This window comes from Heptranchias perlo, chromosome 26 (assembly GCF_035084215.1).
Source record: "Heptranchias perlo isolate sHepPer1 chromosome 26, sHepPer1.hap1, whole genome shotgun sequence".
Classification (NCBI taxonomy): Eukaryota; Metazoa; Chordata; class Chondrichthyes; order Hexanchiformes; family Hexanchidae; genus Heptranchias; species Heptranchias perlo.
Window position 1 is genome coordinate 18,265,504 of NC_090350.1, and position 27,982 is coordinate 18,293,485.

Below are 27,982 nucleotides of genomic sequence, written 5' to 3' on the forward strand. Positions count from 1 at the left end.
CTTCGAGCCCATGGGATTAAAGGGACAGTGATAGCGTGGATACAAAATTGGCTAAGGGATAGAAAACAGAGAGTAGTGGTGAACGGTTGTTTTTCAGACTTGAGGGAGGCATAGAGTGGTGTTCTCCAGGGGTCAGTATTAGGACCACTGCTTTTTTTGATGTATATTACATTACATAGAATGTACAGCACAGAAACGGCCATTCAGCCCAACAGGTCCATGCCGGTGTTTATGCTGCACACGAGCCTCCTCCCACCCTTCTTCACCTAATCCCATCAACATATCCTTGTATTCCATTCTCCCTCATGCGTTTATCTAGTTTCCCCTTAAATGCATCTATGCTGGTCACCTCAACTACTCCTTGTGGTAGCAAGTTCCACATTCTAACCACTCTCTGGGTAAACAAGTTTCTCCTGAATTCCCTATTGGATTTATTAGTGGCTATTTTAGATACTCTCTTGGAACATTATTCCATTGAATGAGTGTCTGTTTCGAGTTTTTACGTGGCTTGTCCACGTGGTAAAGTCCAGTTACACAACAGCCAAGGGGAGGGGGCAACGGGTCCTGTGGTGGGGAGAGTTGGGGGGGCCGTTGTTAGGGGAAAGTCGTATCCCTGAGTCTCAAAATTTCACCAAGCGTTGAAGTCCAACCACACAGAGAGCAAACTGGGTCTATTAGTCGATAGGCTAGTGGCAATATATGCCAGGTTCCTTTATCATCATCGATGTTTGTGCATTTAATTATTTTAACGAAAGTAACACTCAATTATCATGCCCGAGAAACATACTACATCACATTAATCATTTACATTTTCCAACCAACAGCAAAAACTTAACTTAAACAATAATGATAACTGGGGAACTAAGATAAATTATTAGTGTTGTCTTTGACCACTAGGATCTACTTTTCACTAATTACTAAGTGTCCATAAAGATTTGTAGGATTTCTAGTGTCAATTGCAGTGTTAATCTTGATGTTTGGCTTGCAAAGGTCTTGGAGTGGTTGATGTTCAAAAACTTCATCAAAGTGTTGTTCTGTTCCAGCCATTTTCCTCTTGCACCTATTACGAAACCAAAGAATTTGATATGTTCTCCTCCTGTCAATTTTCTGATTTCGGACTCCAGCATTTTGTATTTGACTAGTTTCTCGACCCAAGCCTTTTCTAATGCTTTATCGTTGTTCTCCTACGTCTACGACAGCTACATCTTTGCCTTTTAGGAACAGGACATCCGGTTTCCATAGAGCCCCGTCCGTTGATTTAAGTCTTGGCTCTATATATGATGCCCAGCCATAGGTACTCGCTTTGTTCTTGAGTTTTTCCAGGATTTTGTTGTGCCTCTTAATTCGAGCTTTTTGTACTGAGATGCATTTCCCTGAGATGTGTGCGATAGTCTCATTTGACAGTTCACATCTTCTGCACAATTTTGTTGATCCAGTTCTCCCAAGCGATAAAGTGTATCTGGTGGGATAAAAGTTAGATTTTATTAGTAAGGCCTTGGTGAATTGTGATTGCTTCATTCCGTCTCTTGATTTGATCCAGTCATTTGACATTTTATCATTGTGGTAGTAGGTGATTCCTGATCCTTGATATTCAAGTTTGGTCCATTTGTGGAATTCCCAACTCCTCCATTCTGGATATATGTTTATTGCTTTCTTGGCCCCTCTTTGTAGCTTTATAACGTTTCTTATCATATCCTCCAATTCATTATCTTCCATTCGTGATTCTTCCTCTGTTGGTTTTTTCCTCATAGACTCCAGGTATTCTGACACCTCCCTGAGGGCTTTCAGGCTTTTGAGTTTCGTGATGTTATCTTTGTTGTTCTGTCCTCTGTAAGTGAATGAGGCTCTGATAACTGGATCACTTGAGTTCTCCAGGACTTCTAGTTTGCGTATTATGGCCAATGGAATCTGAATCTCCAGTTTTGGGAGGCTTAGTCCCCCGTCCCGATTTCTCGAGTACAGTATGCCATCTGAGATGTCATTCGGCAGGTGTAATATCTCCTTGACTGTTCTCCTGATTAGTCTGTCCATATTAATGAGGGTGTTTTGCAATGCCTCGGTGAGGGTAAGATGGTAGTACATCCTGGGAATCATATGGGTCTTGAGTATCACGATCCTCTGAGTTGATTTCAGTTTGGCTTCTTTAAGGCTCTCTATCCATTTTTCAAGCTTTGTTATCCACTGGTCTTCTGTTACTCCTGCCCATGGGTCTATCTGAGCACCGAGATACTTTTCTATACTTCCGGGGGCTATAAATTCCAGTTCTTTACCATTCATCTGCCATTTAGTCCCGTGGTTGTACCGGAAGGTTTTCTTCTTGGTGGCCATGTGAAAGCCTGCGGTCTTTTTAATGTTTATTTCTAGCCCGGTTTTCTTACAGAATGACTCCAGTATCGTTAGATTTTTCATCATTCTGGAGTGGGAATCACTCATAATTGCAATGTCATCTGCAAAGACTAGGGCAGTACATTTAATGCCTTGGTTGTTATCCTTCATCCAGACCCCTGAGCCATCTCTTTCTAGCGTACAAAGACATGGGTCCATGGTTAAATTAAACAGTAGTGGGGATAGGGGGTCTCCTTGCTTGACTCCTTTTTTAATGTTTATTGGTTCTGCCTTACACTTCTCTCCTTCGATGATTGTTGTGGTGTCTGTATACAGATTTTCAATGAGTTTAATGAATTTTTTATTAATTCCCATTCTTGTCAGACCTTTGGTTATCATGATGTGGCCCACGGAATCGAAGGCCTTGGCTAGGTCTACAAATACTACTGCAAGTTGTTTTCTGTTGTTCTTTGCCCCTTTCATGATGTTTTGGAGGATGGCGATGTTTTCGTTGCATCCTGGGGTCGCCGCGATAAATCCTTTCTGTCTGGCGTTTAGGGTTACTGCTTCAGCCAATCTCTTTGCAATTATTTTGGTGAATAGATGTAATAATATTGGTCCTATAGTTATGGGCCACCAGTTGTCGATGTTTTTCAGGAGTTCAGTGTCTTCTGATTTAGGAACAAGTACTGTTCTACTTTTCTTAAGGATGTCGGGAATGGTCGCAGTCTTCATCCAGAGGGAGAAGAGTCTCGGTAGAATTGAGGGGTCGCTTCCATCCCATTCCTTGAGGTCATGCACTGTTTTTCCGTCCAGGCCTGGTGCACTCCCTTCTTTCATATTGTTAAGGGCTTGTTTAATTTCTTCTTCACTGATATCGCTCATCAAGCCTTCCTTCTTTGCCATCCTGATACATCCTACGAGTTTACCAATGTCTGATTTATTGTTTAGTTTTGATAGTTTTGCCTTGTAGCTTAGTTCTAGCTCTTCCTTTAAAAGTGGGCATTTAATATTAGTTGGACCGCCCATAATTTGTCGGGCTAATCTTCTCCTGTCCTTGATGAACATGGCCTGTGTCTTTTTGTATTCGGCTTTCTTTTTAGCATATCTTTTTGACGTTCTTGTATTGTTGGTTGTTAGGGCCTTTTTCTTTTGTTTTGGACTGTTTTCTTTCTTCCTTCTCTAACATCATTTCCGTAATTACCTCGATTAGTCCTATGGCTTGGGCTTCTTCTTCTTCGTTTGTCCTGTTTCTAACCAGCTGTTTGGCATCTAATAATAGGTTGCCTAAGTCTCTCTTTTCCTTGTTCCCTTTTGATGGGCATTTCACTATAGGTTCATTGTTTGTATTGTTTTGGTTTGAATGTTCGTGGCTTGTATCTTCATCTGTATATTCATCTTGTATATTCATCTGTTGCGTTATTTTCTGGGGTCGTGTTAGTCGATAGAGTTCTTTCTTTGTTGGCTATGGTTTCGAGTTGTCTCCTTTTCTCTGCGATTTATTTATTAGTCTTTGATTTTAATTCCACACTTATTATCTTATTTATGTTCCAACAACCTTTATATTTAATTTCGAATTCTTTAAGTTGTCGAACTTCCTCATCTGACCAAATAGATTTCTTGTCTTTTTTCTTTGGTTTGGTTTCTTATATTTATGGCCCCTAGTTCTGGTCTCCCCCGCAAGTGGAAACATCTTTTCTATGTCTACCCTTTCAGTATCTTAAAGATCTCTATCAGGTCACCCCTCAGTCGTCTCTTTTCAAGAGAAAAGAGCCCCAGCTTGTTCAATCTTCCCTGATAGGTATAACCTCTCAGTTCTGGTATCATCCTTGTAAATCTTTTTTGCACCTTCTCCATTGTCTCTATATCCTTTTTATAATATGGAGACCAGAACTGTGCACAGTCAGTGTGGTCCAATCAAGGTTCTATACCAGTTTAATATAACTTCCCAGCTTTTCAATTCCATCCCTCTAGAAATGAAACCCAGTGCTTTTTTTGCTTTTTCCAATGGCCTTATTAACCTGCTTTGCTACTTTTAGTGATTTGTGTATCTGTACCCCAGATTCCCTTACTCCTCTACCCTATTTAGACTCTTATTAATGATCTAGACTTGGGTATAGAAGGTATAATTTCAAATTTTGCAGATGACATGAAACTCGAAAACGTAGTAAACAATGTGGAGGATAGTAACAGACTTCAGGAGGACATAGCCAGACTGGTGGAATGGACAGACGCATGGCAGATGCAATTTAATGCAGAGAAGTGTGCAGTGATACATTTTGGTTGGAAGAATGAGGAGAGGCAATATAAACTATATGGTACAATTTTAAAGGGGGTGGAGGAACAGAGAGACCTGGGGGTGTATGTACACAAATCTTTGAAGGTGGCGGGACAAATTGAGAAGGTTGTTAAAAAAGCACATGGGATCCTTGGCTTTATTAATAGAGTCATAGAATATAAAAGCAAGGAAGTTATGCTAAACCTTTATAACACACTGGTTAGGCCTCAGCTGGAGTATTGTGTTCAATTCTGGGCACCACACTTTAGGAAGGATGTCAAGGCCTTGGAGAGGGTGCAGAAGAGGTTTACTAGAGTGGTGCCAGGGATGAATGACTTCAGTTATGTGGAGAGACTGGAGAAGCTGGGGTTGTTCTCTTTAGAGCAGAGAAGGTTTAGGGGAGATTTGATAGAGGTGTTCAAAATCATGGACGGTTTTGATAGACTAAATAAGGAGAAACTGTTTCTAGCGGCAGAAGGTTCGGTAACCAGAGGACACAGATTTAAAGTAATTGGCAAGAGAACCAGAGGCGACATGAGGAAATATTTTTTTATGCAGCGAGTTGTTATAATCTGGAATGCACTGCCTGAAAGGGTGGTGGAAGCAGATTCTATAGTAACTTTCAAAAGGGAATTGGAAAAATACTTGGCGGGAAAAAATTACAGGGCTATGGGGAAAGAGCAGGGGATCAGGACTGATTGGGATAGCTCTTTCAAAGAGCAGGCACAGGCACGATGGACCGAATGACCTCCTTCTGTGCTGTCCCCTACTATGATACTATGAACAGAGCCTCATTAAAATATTATAATGTTGGACCTGCCTCTCCAGACCGAGTTTCTCAGATGTCCCCAATCCTGCTGCAGTTAAAACGGAAGTATACACGTTGACGGGAGTTGGGGTCAGGTTTCCCATATGTGCTGATTTAACCATCCTCCCCCTGACCCTCTCCCGCCCATCGTGGGTCGGGGTGGGGGGGTGTAAAGTTGCCCTCCCTGTGTTTCGTAATCCCAATATTAACTCATGTTAGTGGAAGGGTACTAGATAAATCTCTCTCTCCCTTTCACCAATATGTACACAGCAGAAAATTTGATTTGGATCCACTATTTATATGTGTAGGGTTTCATACACGATGTCTAAATTAGCTCACCTCAGTCTGTCCTACACAACCCATTCTGAGAGATATTCATTATTGACCAAACCAGATCAGTCGACAGCAGCACGACAATACAATAGTGAGTGAGGTGCAATTTAACTCTTACTTGCCAGTGGAATCAGACTGAGTTGGACACAGAGATTAATTAGCAATGCAGTTTTATTCATAATCTGGTCAATACCATCACAAGGTTCATTACTGACGGTTACTGTGAAGGTAAGTTGATTGTTCAGAGTAGTTATTCTGAGGCATTGCCTGTGGCTAGCTGCCTTGTCCACTGTGAGTGTGGATTGAAAAATCGCAGCCAGCGCACTTGTGATTTTCAGATCCACATTCGTAGAATTGCACTGAAAAAGCAATACGGAATCAAGCTGTTTGGCCCAAGCAGGAGTTCCAACCACATTATGGAGCAGCCACCTAGTTTGAATCGATGTCAGAGGCCTAACCAGCCTTGCACACAGCTTGAGCACAAACTCCCAGCATCCTTATGGACACTTGTATTGAACGCATTGTCCCTAGTTTTTCATGGAATGGGTGCCTGATGTGCTGAGGCACATTGGACCCCACCATCTGATTATTGGTTCCAAAATTATACAATTTTTCCTTGAGCGGCATTGGACGTTCCTTTGCGATGCTCTGGGGTCACCTGGATGTGGCAGTAGTGACAGTCATCGTCCTTCTTTCTAATTATGTCACCTAGCATTTACTGTAACTTTTCTGTTATTTATTGTAAATGTTGTGCTTTTCTCAGTGCTTAGAAACATATCCTATTGACTCTTGACATTCTCTCTTAAGCTTTCCAACTTGACATTCTTAGAATTTCTCAACTTTCATTGGACTTCTAAGCTCTTCTGAAAACTCTCTTAAACCTACGGGACCTTCCCATCCACAGAATCAGACTGTAAATACAGCTATAAAGAGAATCCAACTTCTCTTGGCCTCACTAATCAAAGGCCAGTTTGGTTATGTAGATCCTTTCTAAACTGTCATTCAAGTAGACAGGCATGTTTCAGAAGATCAGAACTGACAGCCTTCAGAAACTTTAGCAAGGTAACATAAGAGTCTAGAAGACTTATTATATTATACATTGCCCTCCAGAAGACTTATTATATTATACATTGCCCTCATCCTTAAGACTGTCTGATGCCTTCTGCTTATCCAAGGCCACTTGATGCAAAGAAGATAAGCTCTTATTTATTTGTTTGGCATCACCTGTTTCTCTATGTGGTGAACTCACATTTTGTCTGAACACTAAAATTGCATAAGGGAATTAACCCCTTTTGATTGGACTACAGCTCTCATTCCTCAATTGAGATTTGCCTTGCACTGAAGAAACTCCTAATGGAAGCTCCTGGGATGTTGTTATAATCCAGACTTGGTATTCCACTTTCACTCAGCTCATTGGACCTCATAAAGCTTCATTGTGTGCTCTGTACTACAATTTGTTCCAAAGAGATTCAGCTGTTACTTTCTAGCAAACGGAATGTTCCAAATATAACAGTTTGAGTGTTCGGCTGGGACTTCATACCTGCAATTGCCCACGCAGCTAATTCATTATCAAGATGGCCTGTAATCTCACCCTAGCCTTCCTGTGTTCACAAGACACACCCCAGAAAAAATTGTAAAGCATGGCCCTTGTTACAGCCCTTGCTGGCCCACCCTGCTGTACTACTACCTAATATGCAATACCAGAGTGCAGTGTGTGTTTGGCACTCCTTCGGAGGGGCAATAGGAAGAACAGGAGGTCAGGTGATTCCAACTAATCCTCATGTAGCTCATTAGCATTAGCAGTTGCTTGGTACTTTTCTTATCCATTTAATGATACAAATTGGAGGACCAAGAGAGGATAAGGGGAAACATTCTAAAGGCATGGGCAAAGTCGGATTCTTGAAATAAAAGCTTTGAATCTTATAGAGGACTTTAGCTTTAAGACGACTCAACATGAGGAGGGATTGGGAATTGGAGAAACTGGTGGCATATTTGGCTTTGAACATGGTTCTTTCACCTCTACAATCTGTTGTCAAGTCCACTCCTGAATGATGGGATGACATTCTTCTAGTTTTAAGGCTCTAATGTAAAATGAGTTTGGACAATGTCAATACATGACACAAAACTTCCCAGATTTGCCATTAATTGAAAATCTCACTCAGAAGACACAAGAATGGATAATGTGAGAAATATGACATTGCCACACTAGAGCTTTTCTGAAGTTGGGATTAAAGCATGCTAGTGAGATGGTGAATAAGGAAGCATTACTCACATTTAACCAGTGCTGTACCTGACCTGGTAGTGCATGATGCTGAAACTGAGTGCAAAAAATGTTTCCCTGCACAGCCATCTGCCACTTCGTTAAGTACGATTCAAAAAGGGCACCAGATCAGGCATTAGATGTGAGCAGCACAACAGTTTTGTGACTGAACCTGAAGAGATGGATTTCAGTGTGTGGGTGAGGAGGAGGTGAATGGAGTAAAGTTATTGCTCACTGAAACAACATGATGCATCTGAGTTCAGGACCAGCTAACAGTCAAGCCTGTCGGCCTTAACAATGTGAAGAGAGCAAGACTGCTGGTGCACAAACCCTCCCCCCACCAATTCATATTCTTGTTCGCGATTTCTTTAGCAACCCTGATGCTGTGTGTAAATTTTTAATATGATCTCCGTTTGGAACAAATGTAGCATCCAAGGAGTGAGGCTAGGATTCTGCTCAAGGCAAAACAATGCTGCTATTGATGTATTGATGTGGAGATGCCGGTGATGGACTGGGGTTGACAATTGTAAACAATTTTACAACACCAAGTTATAGTCCAGCAATTTTATTTTAAATTCACAAGCTTTCGGAGGCTTCCTCCTTCCTCAGGTAAAGAAGGAGGAAGCCTCCGAAAGCTTGTGAATTTAAAATAAAATTGCTGGACTATAACTTGGTGTTGTAAAATTGTTTGCTATTGATGTAAACAACACAGCCAACAGCTCTTGCAAGAGTGTAAGTACATTTATATGTAATACAGTCGGGCAGAGAGACACAAAACCTATCTCCCTGATTCTAATGTGCACAAATAGCAAAATTCTCCACAAGTGATCATGATTTTGATTTCTATACCTATGTAACACAATATATATTAATAACCTGGACTTGGGTATAGAGGGTATAATTTCAAAGTTGCAGATGACATGAAACTCGGAAATATAGTAAATAATGTGGAGGATAGTAACCGACTTCAGAAGGACATAGACAGATTGGTGAAATGGGCAGACACATGGCAAAAGACATACTTGCTCTCGAGGCAGTACAAAGAAGGTTCACTCGGTTAATCCCGGGGATGAGGGGGCGGACATATGAGGAGAGGTTGAGTAGATTGGGACTCTACTCATTGGAGTTCAGAAGAATGAGAGGCGATCTTATTGAAACATATAAGATTGTGAAGGGTCTTGATCGGGTGGATGCAGTAAGGATGTTCCCAAAGATGGGTGAAACTAGAACTAGGGGGCATAATCTTAGAATAAGGGGCTGCTCTTTCAAAACTGAGATGAGGAGAAACTTCTTCACTCAGAGGGTGGTAGGTCTGTGGAATTTGCTGCCCCAGGAAGCTGTGGAAGCTACATCATTAGATAAATTTAAAACAGAAATAGACAGTTTCCTAGAAGTAAAGGGAATTAGGGGTTATGGGGAGCGGGCAGGAAATTGGACATGAAGCTGAGTTCGGATCGGTCAATGCCCTGTGGGTGGCGGAGAGGGCCCAGGGGCTATGTGGCCGGGTCCTGCTCCGACTTCTTGTGTTCTTTAGATTTGTGGTTGGGATCAGATCAGCCATGATCTTATTGAATGGCGGAGCAGGCTCGAGGGGCCGATTGGCCTACTCCTGCTCCAATTTCTTATGTTCTTATGTTCTTATGTAAATGAAATTTAACGCAGAGAAGTTTGAAGTGATGCATTTTGGCAAGAAGAATGAGGAGAGGTAATATAAACTAAATGGTACAATGTTAAAGGGGTTGCAGGAACAAAGAGACCTGGGGGTGTATGTACACAAATCTTTGAAGGTGGCAGGACAAGTTGAGAAGGCTGTTAAAAAAGCATATGGGATCCTGGGCTTTATTAATATAGGCATAGAGTACAAAAGCAAGGAAGTTATGCTAAACCTTTATGGAACACTAGTTAGGCCTCAGCCTGGAGTATTGTGTTCAATTCTGGGCACCACACTTTAGGAAGGATGTCAAGGCCTTAGAGAGGGTGTAGAAGAGATTTACTAGAATGGTGCCAGGGATGAGGGACTTCAGTTATGTGAAGAGACTGGAGAAGCTGGGATTGTTCACCTCAGAACAGAGAAGGTTAAGGAGAGTTTTGATAGAGGTGTTCAAAATAATGAATGGTTTTGACAGAGGAAATAAGAAGAAACTGCTTCTAGCGACAGAAGGGTCAGTAACCTGAGGACACAGATTTAAGGTGATCGGCAAAAGAGCCAGAGGCGACATGAGGAAACATTTTTTTACGCAGCGAGGTGTAATGATCTGGAATGCACTGCCTGAAAGGTGGTGGAAGCAGATTCAATAATAAAGGGAATTGGATAAATACTTGAAGGGAAAAAAATTAGAGGGCAATGGGGAAAGAGCAGGGGAGTGGAAATAATCGGGCAGCTCTTTCAAAGATCCGGCACAGGCACGATGGGCTGAATGGCCTCCTCCTGTGCTGTACCTACTATGATGCTATGAAACTAAAGGTGCTGCAAAAACTGTTTGCAGAAACCTTATCAACCAAATATATAATGGGCTGGATTTTGTTGCAAAAATAACGATGAGGCTAACCACGCTCACTGTTATTCATGTGCAAATCGGACAGTAACTTCCGGCGTCTGCCCATGTGCAGTTAAACATGGAAATCGGGAAGTTGCTGACCGAGATGCGATGCTCCTCAAAAGCTGCGCAAATTCGGCATCTCGCTGTCTGGCTCCTTGTTCAAATGTATTGAACAACGTGAAGTTCCTGTACTGACATCGCAGAAACAAACTAATCTCGCCAAAAAAAAATGAAGTTAAATCATTTCAAGTCTAAGTACCCTTTTAATGACGTGTTAAGTCTTCATTGCCAAACAACCTCTCTGGCACTGAAAATTAACTTTTAGAAGTGTGAAGTCTCATTCCTTCAGATTTTAATTGTTGTTGGGCATTTTTAAAAAAATTAAATACATATTTTTTTTACTTTTTCTTTCTGTCTCTTTTATCTCTGTCTCTCAATTCAATCTTTCTTCCCCGTCTCTTTATTTTGCTTTCTGCACCTGATTTGACATTGAATTCACTATTCTAATTTACACTTCCTGGTTCTGGCTCTGTGCTGTTTGTTATTTACGATGCTTCAATCTTATTGGTTAAGGAGATACGCAGCTGCTTGCCCTGTTCACACAGGTGCCAGATGCCCTGTAGTGGGCACCGCGCTGTTTGGATCTTTAATTTAGAGGAACTTGCCCTGCAAGTGCAAGTCTAATGAATCGCCACTCAATCTGGCCCATTCTCTTGCAGATTAATATCTTCTGCTGTAAAATTGATTTTCTAACTGAATTGTGTATTCTTGGATATTTTGAATAAAATTTTGCTTCCTGCAGTGAAGTGCCTGAATTCCACTTTCGACTTCCCCTCCTCCTTCCTACGATAAAACCAAGATTCCGAACTTTTCGGAGTGGAAGTCAAGAGCCTGAAGCTGTGCTCTCACTCAGAGCAGTATTATAAATACTTTATTACCAGTACGATTACAACTTGAGCAATATGTCAATTCACAGTAATGTTTTTTAATTAGCCAATCTACCCACATCATGTTTTGTACCTATTGACTTGTTTTACGTGGGTTGAAAGTCTAACTCATGTAATTTAGTTGTTATGTTTAGGTTAATCAGCTTAAATGGTTGTGAGCTATTGAGTACCAAGCAATATCACAATTGGGTTGAGGTTCAATTGTCAGTTGAACTCCTCAATGAAGAACTGCTCAATAATAAAGATTAATAATGGGTGGGCACCGCTCCTCAGGAAGGATATATTGGCCTTGGAGGGAGGTGCAGTGCAGATTCACCAGAATGATACCGGGACTAAAAGGGTTAAATTATGAGGACAGGTTACCTAGATTAGGCTTGTATTGCCTTGATGTTAGAAGATTAAGGGGCGATCTAATTGAAGTGTTTATGATGATTAAAGGATTTGATAGGGTAGATAGAGAGAAACTGTTTCATCTGTTGAGAGAGTCCAGAACAAGGGGGCATAACCTTAAAATTAGCACTAGGCCATTCAGGGGTGATGTCAGGAAGCACTTCACACAAAGGGTAGTGGAAATCTGGAACTGTCTCCCCCAAAAAGCTGTTGAGGCTAGGTCAGTTGAAAATTTTAAAACTGAGATTGATAGATTTTATATTGGGCAAGGGTATTAAGGGTTACGGAGCCAAGGCGGGTAAATGGAGTTAAGATACAGATCAGCCATGATCGAATTGAATGGTGGAACAGGCTCGAGAGGCTGAATGGCCTACTCCTGTTCCTATGTTTCTAGATGGATGCGGGTGGGAGGGCAGAAGGAAAACCAAAGTAGTCTACCTTGGCTCATGAACAATGTGGCCCTTGTTCATTGACCACAAATTGACAAGGGGGAGAAGTCTACAACTTGGACTCCTCCTCCTCCTGGCTGGTCCAAACTCTTCAAGCAGTTCCTCCAAGTTGCTCCATTGTTCTTGCTGCCCATAATTGTTTTAACATATTGTAAGATGTACAAACATAGAGATTTCTTTTTGTATTCCAATTTTCTTTTATGGATGGTGGGAGTGATGAATGGCCTGTGATTGAATCACATCTTTTACAAATGGTGATATTAGATTTATATAAAGAAAAAACAAAATTGAATAAATTCACATGCCCTCTGAAGTGAACCTTAATTTATCCCTCCCATTCGCATAGGTTTGGTTCTGTCCATGATGGCAGCCTTTATTTGGAGGGGTAGGTATGCTTGCACAAGTTCTGAGGAGCAAGATCTGCTTTTAAATATTTTAAATAACGTCTGACATAATTTAGGCCTTTAATGCTTGAAATAAAGTATCTGGCCAACACAAAATGTTCATGGATAGAGGTGTAGCCTAGTACCAAAACATCGGCAAGAAGAATGTTTTCTAAAGAAAAATGCTGGAAACATGCTCACTAATCCAGACATTCATGGTGGAGGGAGAATGGGGATATATTTGTCTTACAAAAAAATGACAGGTTGTGGTTAAGGATAGCTTTGAGTTATTCCTAACACTACTTCTCAATCCAAAGACATATTACCACTGACATGCCTCAGAATTGGATTAAATGCACATAGAATTGGAAAGGCGCTACATGCCCATAGCAGATAATTGTGTATCAGCCTCTGACCCAGCAAAACCACCTGAAAATGGAATGATAATCCTGCATGCCAAAGGCCTTAAAGATTTTTTTTAAATGAAGAAGAGTGAATTAATTAAGTTTTAAAATGTATAGCTGTCTGCTCTGGATAAGAGGCTTTAAACCCTGTTTCAGTCCTGGACGAAGGTTACTTGAATAAATTCACAACGAGCAATGGCTGTGCAACAAGACTTTCAGTAAATTAATTAAAATGATCCCTCTTAGGTGCTAATGAGATAGAGGTAGGCAAAGGCTATTTAATAGAGTCTAACAACGTCTGTCTGAAGGGAAATGTATGGTAAGGGGGGCTGGAGAGGACCTCAGCGCAAAATCTTTCCATCAATTTTGAGTATTCGATGTGGATCAGCACCCAGGTCATTGTTACAATTATTGGGGCTTCATCCAAGGAAGCAGATGTCTGTCCTTTCCTCATGCTTTTTATACATGTTATTGAATTAATGCAGCTTTTTGTGAAACTGTTTAAAAACTGTAGGGCACCTGTCAGATTCTGTGGATTGTATTTTGTAATTGAAATCTCTTTGTGTTCAATTTTAAGATTTATATGCAATGAGTTTTATTTTTTATATCCAAGGACTTTTGGGCCTTTCAAAAACTTAACCACGTATGGGTCAACCTATCGATCTCAGTAAACACCTTGGGGATGAAAGTCCTGTTTTTGCTAATTTCAGCGAAAAAGCCAGTGTGAACATAAAACTTCACCACATAAACTCACAGTGGCTTTTTCCCTAAGATTAGCAAAGGTGAGAAATTTTACTGCCCTTCAGTCTACTTCTAATTGAGATGCTAAATTGAACGTAAACTTAATCAATTTCGGGGTATAAATTCATCAGTGCCTGATTTCTGGCTGCGAAAGCAGTGATGCAGCCACAACAAGCACCTGAATTGGGAGGCCTGAGTCCGGCCCAAAATTGGGCCTCGGGCCTCATTTATATTAATTGGGCAAGCTGCCTGTGCCTATCTCGCCTCCATAGGCAGCTCGCCCACTTGTCAGACTGCTTGCCTCACAGCAACGGCCGAAGACAAGTCCCTGGGTGGGAGGGCGTTCAGGATACTGTGAAGTCGGGGGAGCACTCTCACTCCTTCTGGCTCCATAGCAGTGATTTTGTTGTATTTGTTTTTAAAATAAATGTACCTCTTGATCAGCAGCCAATAAGAATCCCAATCGGAGCAGTCGAAATCAGCAGAGGCCTAAAACAGCCTTTAGGCCCCTCATTAGCATATGCATGGGGCCTAATGCCTGTTTTCGACAGCCGCCAGGGACACTTGAAAAATCACCTGATCCAATATCGGGTCGGACTTCTTTTAGGTGTCCTTTTGGCATGGGACGTTGATTCTTGAAATTGGTCCTCGTTCCGCCCATTTTAAGCCTGTAAAATGGGTGCAACGAGTTTCAATTTTTGCCCCTTCCTTTCCAGGTTCTGTACATTAAACAAATATTTCTGTTTTTTAATTCTTGATTCATATATATATATATTTTTGTAATTTTTATTCAAGCACAATGTGGAGGGACTTCCATGGATGTCAATGATGTCATCCTGAGCCCAGGTTTTCCAGGAAATTATCCCAGTAACATGGATTGTATTTGGAGGATTTCACTCGAGGTTGGATATGGTAAGTTATATGGTGAGAAAGAAGGAAAAGTGCTTTTAATCTGAAGTTACATCATGCTCTGTGAACAGTGCTGCTTTAGACAAAGTAATACGTCTCTTGAATTTTAACAAACTTGAGGTTATGTAGTCATCATGTTTTGTGGCTTTTCAAGCTTCAGTCTTGTATGGGAGACAAAGCTGAAAAAAAGACCTTCTGCTTCTTTATCTTGATGCATTTGGGACAACTGATGACTTTCTTTCTCCTCAAGTGATGGGTTCAAAGCAAACAAAATAAACACATGGTGCTTTTAGGCGTAAGAAGTCTGCCGATCAGATAAAGAATTCATAAAATTGTCAACAAACCAGATCTCTCAATAATTCCCATATCAACACAGATGCATAAGTGACTCACTGTTTATTGTGCAGGAATATATTCATATAGTAATACCTTTGTAGTGCATGAGAGTTAGGAAAATAACTGACTATTCACTGATGACAATGTAAAGATTTGGACGGTAGAAATGTCAAAAACATTCAATGCTAGATTTTTTTTTTCCACACAAAGATTCAGTTCCATGGATACAGACCTCTGCATTATTGATGGTGTTGAATGGATAACTGGACATAAATGAAATAAAGGTTGGTGATCAAATGCTCTACAAGAGTACAGGATTGCCCCAATCCTTTTGGGACCATGAGATTGTTGCGGAATACAATCTGTTAGATTCATATCTTGGAGTTTACACTTAATTCCCTCTAGGGATTCAGGGAAGAATTTTTTCCCTACTTGAAGATTTTGTCTCCAGTTGTTTGCCACTGTTAGATGCTTAAATAACTTATGCTGTTTTTATGCTGGTAGCTGTGTAAATATGGCACAAAAATTACAGACTGAGTCAGTGAATTAAAAGTGGCTGAGATTGCGGAATCACTCTCCTGGCTTTGACAGCGTTGCAAAATGCAATGCATATTTTGATATTTTATGAAGCTGACATTTATACCTGACCCCTAGGGTTAATAGGTGATGCACAGGTAGATAGGTAGCGATGACGTGCATATTGTCAAATTAAACTAACTGTGAGCATCGGTCACTCCAGCTTCTTCTGAAGCTCAAACCGTCAATGTCTATGTGCAGGCACATTTGTGATAGATTACATATTGCGTACATGGCTGTGCATGTCCGGTGATGCTCCGAGTTTCAGATGATGATTGAGTGCCATTTGTGGCCAGTATATTCTGGTTCGTGTGTCTCACTCACATCAGCATATTAGTACAACAGCAATAGAGTAAGTACATGGCAGTACAAAGTCTAGTCGTTGAAAAGGGTTAGGCTCAAAGTGTCAATGCAATTTTCCCTTTAATCTCCTTTTTATTTTCTACTGGAGATAATGGGAACTTGCATCAAGGCATAGTAACAGTGCGTTTTCCAATGAATATAGGCAGTTCTTTTTATAGTATTCCCAATTTGACGACCATTTGTACACAATGGATATTGTTCCCGTTATTAGTAGTTCATCATTGGACACAACATTGGATGGATCCATACTCCAAGAGCAGAAGTCCCAAAGCCTCATAGCTTTTTGTTTTGTCCTCAGTGGTCCCAGCAATACAAGCTAAAATCCTTATTTGCTTTCTTTATAGCTACCTCACATTGGTTGTGCACTTTTACTAAGTAATCATTGATTACTCTTGTGTCCTTTTTTTGACCTGTTATGTTCAATGGGTACACTTGCATGTTATAAATATGCCTGGAGTATCCTAACCCAAAGAGTATGGCGCAGCACTTGTCCACATTAATGACATCTGCCACTCGGGTTCATTTATCTAACTTATCTAAATTGGCCTGCAACCTATTGATTTGGTCTGAATTACAAACCCCAAACACATTTATGTATCGTTCACAAATGATTGTATCTCTAGCTACTGAAAATTAATTCAACTAGATCTTTCTAGCTGCATGGTGTCCCTTTCCCGGTTGGCGTCTGAGTGGATATTTTAAATGTAACTTGCACTAATTTGGATACCGTGAATGCTACCTTTCTGAGTCTTGCATGCTGCATTCTGTAATAAGTTCTGTCACACAATAATTTCAATCAGAGGGGGAAAACCCAAATTAGTTCATGAGAACTGCTAGAGGACAAGATATTACTGATTCAAGGATGGAAATAGCCATATCCCAGCTGGTTGGGAATGACATTGCAGTATTGATAGTTAGTGCCTCAGTGAACTGACCACATTGGAAGAATATAAGCTTTAGAGCTTCTCTTATGCTGTTAAGGTAAATTTCTGTTGTAGTCAGAATTTATCTGAGATGCTGACAGATGCGTGATATGTTAATAAAGAGTGTCTGTAAAACTAGTTCAATTTAATCCCCTCTCCATCACATGAATTCCTTCTTTGAGTGTCAGCTTGGCTCACCTTCTTCTAAGGTGGTATAGTCAAGTCCCACTCTGGTACTTGAGCCCATAACCCAAGCTGAAACTTCAGTGCAATACGGCAGAAATGCTGCTCTATCGGAGGTGTCGTTAAACCAAGACCCCGTCCTCAGGTGGATGTAAAAGATCAGATGGCACTATTCAAAGAAAAACTCTGATTTTTCCTGGTCTGCTGGTCAACATTCATCCCTCAACCAACATCATTAAAAAAAATTAACTGGTTGTTTATCTTATTTGTTGTTCGTGAAATGTTGCTATGCACAAATTGGCTGCTGGATTTGCATACAAAACAACATGACTACATTTCATAGGTAATTCATTGGCTGTGAAACTCTTTAGGACCTCCTGAGGACATCAAAGATGCTATATGAATGCAACTTCATTCTTCTGCTCAGATCTGTGGAGTATGCATTAACAGAAGGGTTTTGATCTAAAACTTACATGTTTGCTCTGAGCCTTGAAGCAAATTTAGGTTTAAGATTTTGGAGGGAATTTTTCATATGGATGGATGGACAGTTTTACTTGCTACAAAAATTACACTGACATCACCATCCCAGCTATTTTCCAGTGAGGTGGTAAGTTGTTTGTCCAGACTGACTCATTATCTGAACCAGCTGGATCTCTTTGCAAGTCCTGTGCATGTAATTATTTCATCATGATGAATTGATATGTAATATAGTGGTACATCAGAATTAATACTAGATCAGTTTTCCAAAGTGCTCACTTACCCACATATATAGTGTTTCCTGATCTCTTTAGATAAATGGCGTTCCACTCTGATATGTATTTTAATTTACTACTGGTCATACTCAGCTGTTTAATGCTTGACAAAAAATTCCACTGACAGGTTAATAGCGGGACACCAGACCAGTGGTAAATTATGGGTTGAAAATGCTTTATTTAGGAAGATAATGTAAAAATTGGTCTCCTGGGTGATGTGATTGATTTGGCTGCAGAATTCCGTGCCCTGATTCCAACTGGCTGTGAGAACAGGTTTTCTTTTTAATTAAAATTCAGATACTGGAGCAATGCTAAGGTTGCTGGGGTTTTTTTCCATTATTACTCTTTCCAGATTGGAAAAAATCATGAGGGAAGGACTGATTGTTGCAGTCATGGCACACTTTACATCAAACAAATACAAGAGCACTAAGCCATTATCTGACCTGCGAGGCTGCATCAGAAAATGGCCAGATGGGAGTGTAGCGAAGTGAATGGCAAGGCTGAAGCAGTTGAAGAGCTAGTTTGAATACAAATTCCTGGAACAGTGCATCTGGTGTACAGACCGTAGCATCAGGATATTTAGCACCTGACATGGAGGGATCTAGGGGAGGAGTGGAGGGCGAGCATTGATGTAAATAAAATCTTTTTATGTTTGAAATACTGTCTGACTCCTCCACCTTCGGTGATTTTAAAGGGGTAAAATGGTGTATGTGTCAAGGTGGTTTAATTCTTATTAAAAATTTGAAAATCAAGTTCCGATGAAAGTTAATCCTTTAATTACACCGTTTGAGGAGGGGAGAATGGAGATGCCCAGGATTTGAGAAGGGGGTGGATTACGGCAAACAAAAGGTGCATCCTTGAGAGGATCACTGGGTGGAATGTTAAACCCCCACAACAAGCGGGGGTGAGGGCTAAATCAGTAAATATGTGAAACCTGACCCCAACCCGCCACGAACTTCCGGTTTAACCGTGGCGGGTTTGGGGACCTCTGAGTAACTCGCTCTGGAGAGGCGGGTCCGTGATTATAATTTTTAAATGAGGCTCCGTTCCACAGATTTTAGGAGCCATTTCAATTTAACGAATGCAGGCCGGATTTCCCAGGGCTCAGGAAACCCTGCAGCTTGCAACTAAAGGGAGGCGGGAGAAGCCAGCTCCAGCAGGTAAGTTCTTTTTAGAGGACTGATTGTGGACCAGGAGAAGCAGGAGTGCTTCCCCCAGCCCCTCAAGCAAATCTTCTGCCACGATCTGCCGACCTCCCCCCGGCGATCTGCCGATTGCCCCTCCCCCCGCGATCTGCCGATTGTCGTCTCCCCCCGCGATCTGCCGATTGTCGCCCTCCCCGCTATCTGCCGATTGTCGCCCCCCCCATGATCTGCCAATTGTCACCCCCCACCCCGCGATCTGCCGATTGTCGCCCCCCCCCCGCGATCTGCCGATTGTCGCCTCCCCCCTCGATCTGCCGATTGTCACCCTCCCCGCTATCTGCCGATTGTCGCCCCCCCCCCATGATCTGCCAATTGTCGCCCCCCACCCCGCGATCTGCCGATTGTCGCCTCCCCCTGCGATCTGCCGATTGTCGCTCCCCCGGCTACCTGTCGATTGTCGCCCCCCCCATGATCTGCCGATTGTCGCCCTCCCCGCTATCTGCCGATTGTCGCCCCCCCATGATCTGCTGATTGTCGCCCCCCACCCCGCGATCTGCCGATTGTCCCCCCACCGCGATCTGCTGATTTTCCCCCTCCAGCGATCTGCGAACCCCCTCCTCTCCGTAAATCTGCCGACCCCCTCCTCCCCATGATCTGCTGACCGCCTCCCCCCCAACCCTGCAAACTGCCAACCACCATGTTCCCGACATTTCCGGGCTCCCCAGCTGCAGACACGCGGGCCCGCTCCCTCACCGCCTCCCTGTAAATATTAGGGACAGTGTCTTTGTTCAAGGGATGCATAATTTATAGACAGAAGTAAGATGTCCTTCTCCAACAAAGTTTAAATTACAAAGTTTTTCACACAAAGGGTGGTAGAAATTTAGAACTCTTTCCCCCCCCCCCCCCAGCAAAAGGCTGTGGATGCCAAGACAATTGTCGCTTTCAAGTCTGAGATAGATAGATTTTTGTTGGTTAAGGGTATTAAGGGATATGGAGCAAAGGCGGGAAAATGGAGTTGAGGTGCAGCTCAGCCATGATCAAATTGAATGGTGGAGCAGGCCCGAGGGGCTGAATGGCCCACTCCTGTTCCTAATGTTACTATGTTCCTGCTGTCTGGAATACTGTGCTGATTCCCACCCTCTCCCTATTTTCAAGCTGTGGGCAGTTATTGTATCAGGCTTCTCTCTCACACACTGCCTTTTGAGACATGTTTGTTCTTCGTATCTCTAACCTCTCTTAGCAAAGTATCAGACCTGGACAACATCCAGGCTTGGCCTGATAAGTGGCAAGTAACATTCGCACCAGACAAGTGCCAGGCAATGACCATCTCCAACAAGCGAGAGTCTAACCACCTCCCCATGACATTCAACGGCATTATTATCGCCGAATCCCCCACCATCAACATCCTGGGGGCCACCATTGACCAGAAACTTAACTGGACCAGCCACATAAATACTGTGGCTACAAGAGCAGGTCAGAGGCTGGGTATTCTGTGGCGAGTGAGTCACCTCCTGACTCCCCAAAGCCTTTCCACCACCTACAAGGCACAAGTCAGGAGTGTGATGGAATACTTCGCACTTGCCTGGATGAGTGCAGCTCAACAGCACTCAAGAAGCTTGACACCATCCAGGACAAAGCAGCCCACTTGATTGGCACCCCATCCACCACCCTAAACATTCACTCCCTTCACCACCGGCACACTGTGGCTGCCGTCCATAAGATGCACTGCAGCAACTTGCCAAGGCTTCTTCGACAGCATCTCCCAAACCCGCAACCTCTACCACCTAGAATGACGAGGGCAGCAGGCTCATGGGGACACCACCACCTGCACATTCTCCTCCAAGTTACACACCATCCCGACTTGGAAATATATCACCGTTCCTTCATCGTCGCTGGGTCAAAACCCTGAAACTCCCTACCTAACAGCACTGTGGGAGAACCTTCACCACAAGGACTGCAGCGGTTCAAAAAGGCAGCTCACCACCACCTTCTCAAGGGCAATTAGGGATGGGCAATTAGGGATTGCCAGCGACACCCGCAACACATGAATGATTAAAACAAAATTGATATTGTACAGGAAAGAAAAACTCTATATATTCAAAATCAAAAATCCAACTGTCACACTGACTGATTAATAGCCATTGCTGCAAATAGTGTAGGAGCAACCAGTGAAGAGAACAAGAATGAGGTCAGCAGCAACAATAAGATGTTGAAGAGGCTTTGCCTTTAGGAAAGTGTATTTGACAAAACTTTTATTATTGAGGAAAAGAAAAGTGCCATGCATCTTTTTCATTGCAACATCACATGTAGGCGATGCAGGGATGTGTTTTGATATAATTTACGACATTCAGTTCTGTGTTTGTGAACAATGAAGGAAGGTTTACCAAACAGTTTCTCGGAGATGGTGCCTCTTCAGTTTGCAGTAAGATGCATCATTTTTATCAGAGAGATGCTTGGCAGCGATTCTTTTATTGAATTCTCACTGATTCTCAAAGGTGCGCAGAGTGTTGTAGAGGGTTCTCTTTTGACAAAACCACATTTAAAATGCTTTATTTGTTCAAATGTACCTCATGCTGTGATCTAGTTATTGATTTGTTTCAACAGATGAAAAATAATTAGTGCTCCTCGAGAGACGGTATAACTAAAAAAACTCTGATTTAAAAAAAGTCTTGCCAGTTATCTCCCTTGTCCTCTCTTGAAGGTGTTGACTCCTTGTTGGTTATGGTTCACAGGCATCAATGCCTAGTGGCTATTATTCGTACATGAGTTTTGACAGTGCCAACTGGTTATTCTACTACGGAGGGCATCTCAGCTCAGCCTAGTCCTGTTCTTACCCACTGGAAATGCATTTCCAGTGGACAGTTGGGGCCAATTGTAGAGTCCCTACCATCTCCCAGCAGATCAGCCAACAGACTGCGGTTTGGACTTGGTGCCTTCCTGATAACTATAGCTCAGCCGTTCAGTAAATAAACTCACTGAGCCATTGAAAACTGTTTACCCTGTGATATTTTTAAACTTTTGAGTGCTGAACCCTCTTACCATTTTGAAGCAGTTTCAATTTTCTGTCACTTCAATAAGTTGTCGTGTTTAGAAACAACTTAAATAGACCTTTAAGAATGCTCTTTGCAGATTTTTTAATTGCTATTGCCTGGTCCTAATAGTTTAAAAGAAAAATAGTCAAGCAGGGTTGCAGACCTTGCAGCGACTGGTCCTCTTGTCCTTTCTCTCAACCAGGGTGAATTATAGTAACAGATGCAGCAATCTTCTATCTGCTCCCACATCGACCATACTGCTGCAGTCCAGGTGTGAACAAGTCCCCACCACTGGCTGTGTTCAAACGCGGAGAGCCAGTCATGAGAACAAGTAATGTTCCAGTCATGGTTTTATTCATCTGAGAAAACAACAAGAACAACTTGCATTTATATCACACCTTTACTGTAATTAAATGTCCCAAGGCGCTTCAAAAGAACAAGTAGCTTATAACAGGTGAACTGATGAGGCAAACCATCCCCTTTAATAGAAATTCTATTGGTATTCTATTAAAGGAACAGTCCATCCTACATCATGTATGTGCCAACATTTGAATAAGAGAATACACAATGGTGTCTGCCATTCTCTGGGGGAGAGGGAAAAATCTCCTTTCCAAAGATTGGAAACAGTTGACAAAACTATGAGCTTTGGGTGGGTATTTTAATCAGAGGAAACAGTTTTAATTTCAGTTTTCGTTCTTAATTGAGAAAATCAAAGTTAAAAAAATGTCAGTAGGCTCGACAATGTAGAAAATGAAGGGAATGATTACAAGGCTGTATCCAATCAAGAGATTTAGATGATATAAATAGGTGGAATAAAAAGCTGAAGTCTTTTATAAACAGCATTTAAACACCTTAAGATCACACCTTGGCATTTCATCATATAATACTGAGTTACATTTGCAGGCTTTATTCTGTTTTTATGCAATCACCGACTATCATGGTGTATGCAGCCAGGTAGGCCGTGTGCACCTCGAGAATGATGACAATCACCTCATAGAATTAAAATTGTGATATAATGCACATTTACCAAGAAATCTGAAAGAAATTACTGGGAAATTCTACATTCAGTTTATCTCACATGCCACTTATATTCAGCAATATGGAATGTTTTCTTAAGGTCACTTGATGAATCTACTGTTCTCAGCTAAACGATAGACTGGGATCAATCTATAATCCATCAATGAAGCAGGTGCTTGAATGAACAGTGGCTAATGGCCTGTTCTTATCAAGTTTCTGAGAGTGCAGAAATCTTCTGGGTAGTTTTGAATTTTGGTTGTACAAAAATAAACTGTTTGTGTGAATTTCATGCCAATTTCAGATACTTGGATTGAAATCCTCACATAAGGAGGACTGGGCTACAAGCAGTTAAAATGTCCTCCTTTCACCTCCAGCACCCAGTTTATTTCCAGGCCAAACTGACGGAAGTCTTTTCTATGTGATAGCTGTAAGTGTCCGAACTGAAACTGTATTGGGGAATTCTCCACCCCGTTCCAAGTGGGCACAAGCCCACATACTTTAAAAGCGAGTAATTTTCCAAGTTTGTGCTATAGGCAAGGAGCCTGGTCTGCCAGCCCTGTATGTTGGGAAAACATGGCATGTTACCCATGATGTTTGATTCATTATAATTAACGGATGCCTACAACTTGCTATTTGCAAGACAGTAGGCAAGGCTCCTCTTCGTGTCAACTCGGAGAATTAGCCTTTTTGGTATCAGAAGAGTCTCCCTCTGAGATGGCCTATGGCTAGCTGTTGTAGGAATTCAAAATGTTGCTCTTCTGAAGATGGTGTTGAAGCACATTATTGGGGAGTAGCCTGCATTGTACTTGATCATAGAATCATTGACCCTGATACTGGGTGCAGACAATTAGAATATATTCCATTTTTCATCCTTGGCATTCCTCATTTTGATGAATACAATCTTTATCAAAAGTACATGAATACACAATGCTTGTTTGTTCAGAGGGTCAACATTTGAACAGTTCTAGTAGAAATCTACTTAGCTCTGGAAGAAGTACTGACGATTTTCATTGCATGTGTTGTTTTTAGGGGCTTATATTGAATTTCTGAACTTTTCCACTGAGCCTAACCACGACTTCATTGAAGTTCGGAATGGGCCACATGACACTAGTTCTGTGATTGGCAGGTTCAGTGGAGCTGAACTTCCACCTTCTCTGATGTCTACCTCTCATGAGACAACCATATACTTTCACAGTGACCACTCAGAAAATAAACCAGGCTTCAAACTTATGTACCAAGGTAAGGACTCTGAAGATGACGGTAGGTGAGTACGTCATTGAAATACTGGAGTTTCACATCTGAGAATGTAAGACCTGAGTTGGACTTTGTTAACTCTTATCCTAAATTTCTACCAGGGAGTGAGTCTGGATGGATTGTCTCAGGAAGGAAGGTGTTCTTTCATGTCCAACTCAAGCGAGTTGATCAAGGAGCATCATTGATAGCAATATAGAGATGGTGATAGATAATAATGTAGCCCTTCTGAGAAAGCCAGATATTGTGTATGTTGGGAGATGGAAAAATATAGAGAAAGGTAACATTATCACAAACTGAGGGAACACTCAATGACATTTTTGTCTCTTTAATAATGTTTAAAAAATTCTATATTAATTGTACATTGGATCAGTATTACCTGTATATTCCTTAGAGACATACATAGAGAACGGCTGCTGGTAAGACAAGTAATTGAGTAGCTGCAGTGATATACAAATCCCAGAGAACAAAGGTTTTTTTGGCTTTATGAAGGCATCAAACCTTAAGACTAAGTTTAAAAAACAATCCAAGACATCTGCTGTTACTGCTTTATCATAACATAATTCGAGTGACGATGTTTTCTCTGGGACCAAATGAGCTCAGTGAGAATGAATTTTATTTCTGTTCCTATCTTTCCTCTCCCTATCCCTGCAAGCTCTTGAATGTGTCCAGGTCTCTGTCAACGGCTGTTTGGAATTGGCTGTTAGGAAATGCATGAGAAGGATCCGTGCTGAGATCAGGAAATTGCTTTACTGGGGATTTACAAATCCATTCTGTGTTCTATGTTGATGCACTAATATGTTGGCCTGCTGCTGTGATCCAATTATTTTATTGTTAAACTTTTCTATACTATAGACACATAATAGATAAATATGAAAAAATAATTTGATAATGAGCAAGGGAGTGATGCAATCAAAGGGTTCATATGATATAAAATATGAGAGCAGTTCAAATTTGTTATTTAAATTTGATTATGCAAGTATATCATTTTATATATCTCTTGTTACTTTTATTTGGTATTTTTATGGGGTTTTATTAGTCCACCAGTATTTGCTGGGACACTCAGTGTCTGACATTTAATGACATTCACACTAGGGGCAGTAATGATTGTGGTCTGATCGCAGCAAGTTTATTGAGGGATAATTTGCAGTTGGTTACTGGGTAATTCTTCATCTAGTATATATTCTGTACTATTAACCAGGGAACATTTACCATGCATCAGGCACACTGCAAGTTCAGATCTGCATTTTTTTAAAAAAGAAAGCACACAGGACATCCACAATAATGGGGAGGAAGGTCAGTAACACAACAAGGTGAAAGGCAGCAAAATATCTAGTTAACGTCAGCTAATTCAAATGACCCCTGACGCTCCATCGAGTAGGCTTCTTTGTATGTCTCTGTGGGCATGAATAGTATTTCAAACATACAGTCTAGATGGGGAATACATGGCACAGTAGCTGACACATAGAGGTTTGCCAACACAATTTTGTTTTGCTTGTGAGCTGAATTCTAATGTACCAGAGGCACTGCTGACTGATTTATGAACTTCACTGGACGAGAGTCTGGGGGGAATGTAGATATGTGTGTTTGCATTGTTTTTATTATATAATAAACTACAGTACAAGCTTAAAACTCACAGGAACTGTCTTTATATCTGTTAAAATATCTGAGGATTGACCTTCAGTAATATACACCTTAACCTTTTTAGTGCCTTGTGACTGCCCAGATTCTGCATTCATTGCTTGATGCAGGCCTTTTTTAAGGGGGGAGGGGAATTAATTGGCTAAAATATGATATTCCTAAAATATTTTATACAGCTTATTAGAAAAAAAGTCTTGAACCAGAAGGTCTCTTGTCCATCATCAGATTTCTTTTTTGCCTGAGAAGATGTACAAAGGGCTGGATTTTCCTCAAGAAAGGCTTAAGGAGCTTGTCACAGATGGTAACTGTAAATTTTTGATGGAGTGGGCATTTTCACTGTTGGAGAGTTCCTTTCACCATGTTAAAAACATACCTGCCAATATTCTGGTGTTAGTCAATGGCAGTAAAGCAAAGGCAGGTATTCCAATCTAATGGCAAATTGTGAGAGAATTAAAATGGCTTTGTATAAACCTCACACTCCCAAATTGCTCTTTAAACACATGGCTGGAGTCCTGGCTCACTGACAAAAAGTGTCCAATTGTGTCAAGGTGGAGAGGAGCTGTCTTAAAATAAAACTTCTCAACCAGCTCCCTAGAATTGTAAACAATTTTACAACACCAAGTTATAGTCCAACAATTTTATTTGAAATTCACAAGCTTTCGGAGGCTTCCTCCTTCCTCAGGTGAATGTACTATAACTTGGTGTTGTAAAATTGTTTACAATTGTCAACCCCAGTCCATCACCGGCATCTCCACATCATAGCTCCCTAGAAAGCTGAGTGTTTAAAAGCTTAGGTCATAGTACTAAGCCAAGCAGGCTGGAAAGGTCTCAGGTTTCATCCCTGGTCTGTGTCAGGGCAGCGATTGGGGTACTGCCCCAGATGAGGATGTGATTGGGCTCAGCTTGGCACCCTCCACAGTCTAATAATCTACTTACCTCGCTATCTGGTCATGAAGAATAAGCATTCGGAAAAATACTTAAGGACCACTGATAACCATGTAGCCATGCCCCAACTTGAGTCATTGCCTTCAGGGGAGATGGGGTAATGGGAGAAAATTAAAATGAATGCAGCCTTATTCATCTATTTAAGTAAAGCCCAACTCAACATCAAGCTTAGCCATTAACCTCAGTGCAAGTGAAGTGAATAGTCCACTCTAATGTAAAGGAGATTTAAAAAGGAGCAAGTGGGAGGAGGGGACAAGGAAAGGATGGAAGAGGATCTTTGAGGCATGCTGCAGATAGAAAGAGGGAATCTTAAATGCATGAACTGAGCAAGATTTTTTTTCTGTTCTCCGTTATTCTGTGTGAGAGAGGGATAGAAGGGGAAAGGGAAATGCAGAGGAAGATACTACAATGTGGACTCATTAGAAACAGCTTTTTTCCCATTGATATGATGTAAACAATAACCATTATGAGCCAGTGAAGAATTTTATTTCTGTTCTAGTATCAAATAATTTTATATTGTTGCCACCCTTCTGTGATGAGATGCAAAGCTGCAGATACGGGCAGCTGTAATGTTGGATATTAGCACAGTTAGGACAGTGCTGACAGTGATAATGGACTGGAAAGCTATATCTAATATATGCTGGAAAACAAAGTAACCCATTGAAGGGTTCAGATGGTCTTCCTAAATGCCTTGAACTTTGTTTCCACCCTTCTGTGTTTGCGCAATATCAATGATCCAAACTTCTGTTATTCCATGTAAAATTGCAGAAGAGAAAATGAATCTTTCTGTTTAAAAACAAATTCCTGGGGTGAAATGATGAGCCAGAAAAAAAATTCTAGAGAATGTATAGCTGTAGACAACCTGGCAGCTTCTCTTGAGAGAAGGGATAGACAATTTCTGTGCCCTTTGATGAGCGAGTCTGCGTATTATTTTTTCTCATTAAGGAATCTTGCTTTTTTTTGGTAGGAGTAGATTCTGATTCATATAAATATGTATGACCCTCGTTAAAAAGCTTCCTTGGAGCTTTCTGAGCCAGATATCATCTTCCCA

At 41.4% G+C, this 27,982-nt stretch overlaps 1 protein-coding gene across 1 annotated transcript in view; it reads left to right on the forward strand.

Moving 5' to 3' along the window:
- Nucleotides 1-27,982, forward strand: part of csmd2 (CUB and Sushi multiple domains 2) — a 1,323,345-nt gene that overhangs the window by 1,156,414 nt on the left and 138,949 nt on the right. The window contains exons 40-41 of the mRNA XM_068006939.1: nucleotides 14,654-14,770; nucleotides 24,124-24,333. Of these exons, the coding sequence (XP_067863040.1) occupies nucleotides 14,654-14,770; nucleotides 24,124-24,333 (327 nt within the window). The remainder of the gene's footprint in view (nucleotides 1-14,653; nucleotides 14,771-24,123; nucleotides 24,334-27,982) is intronic.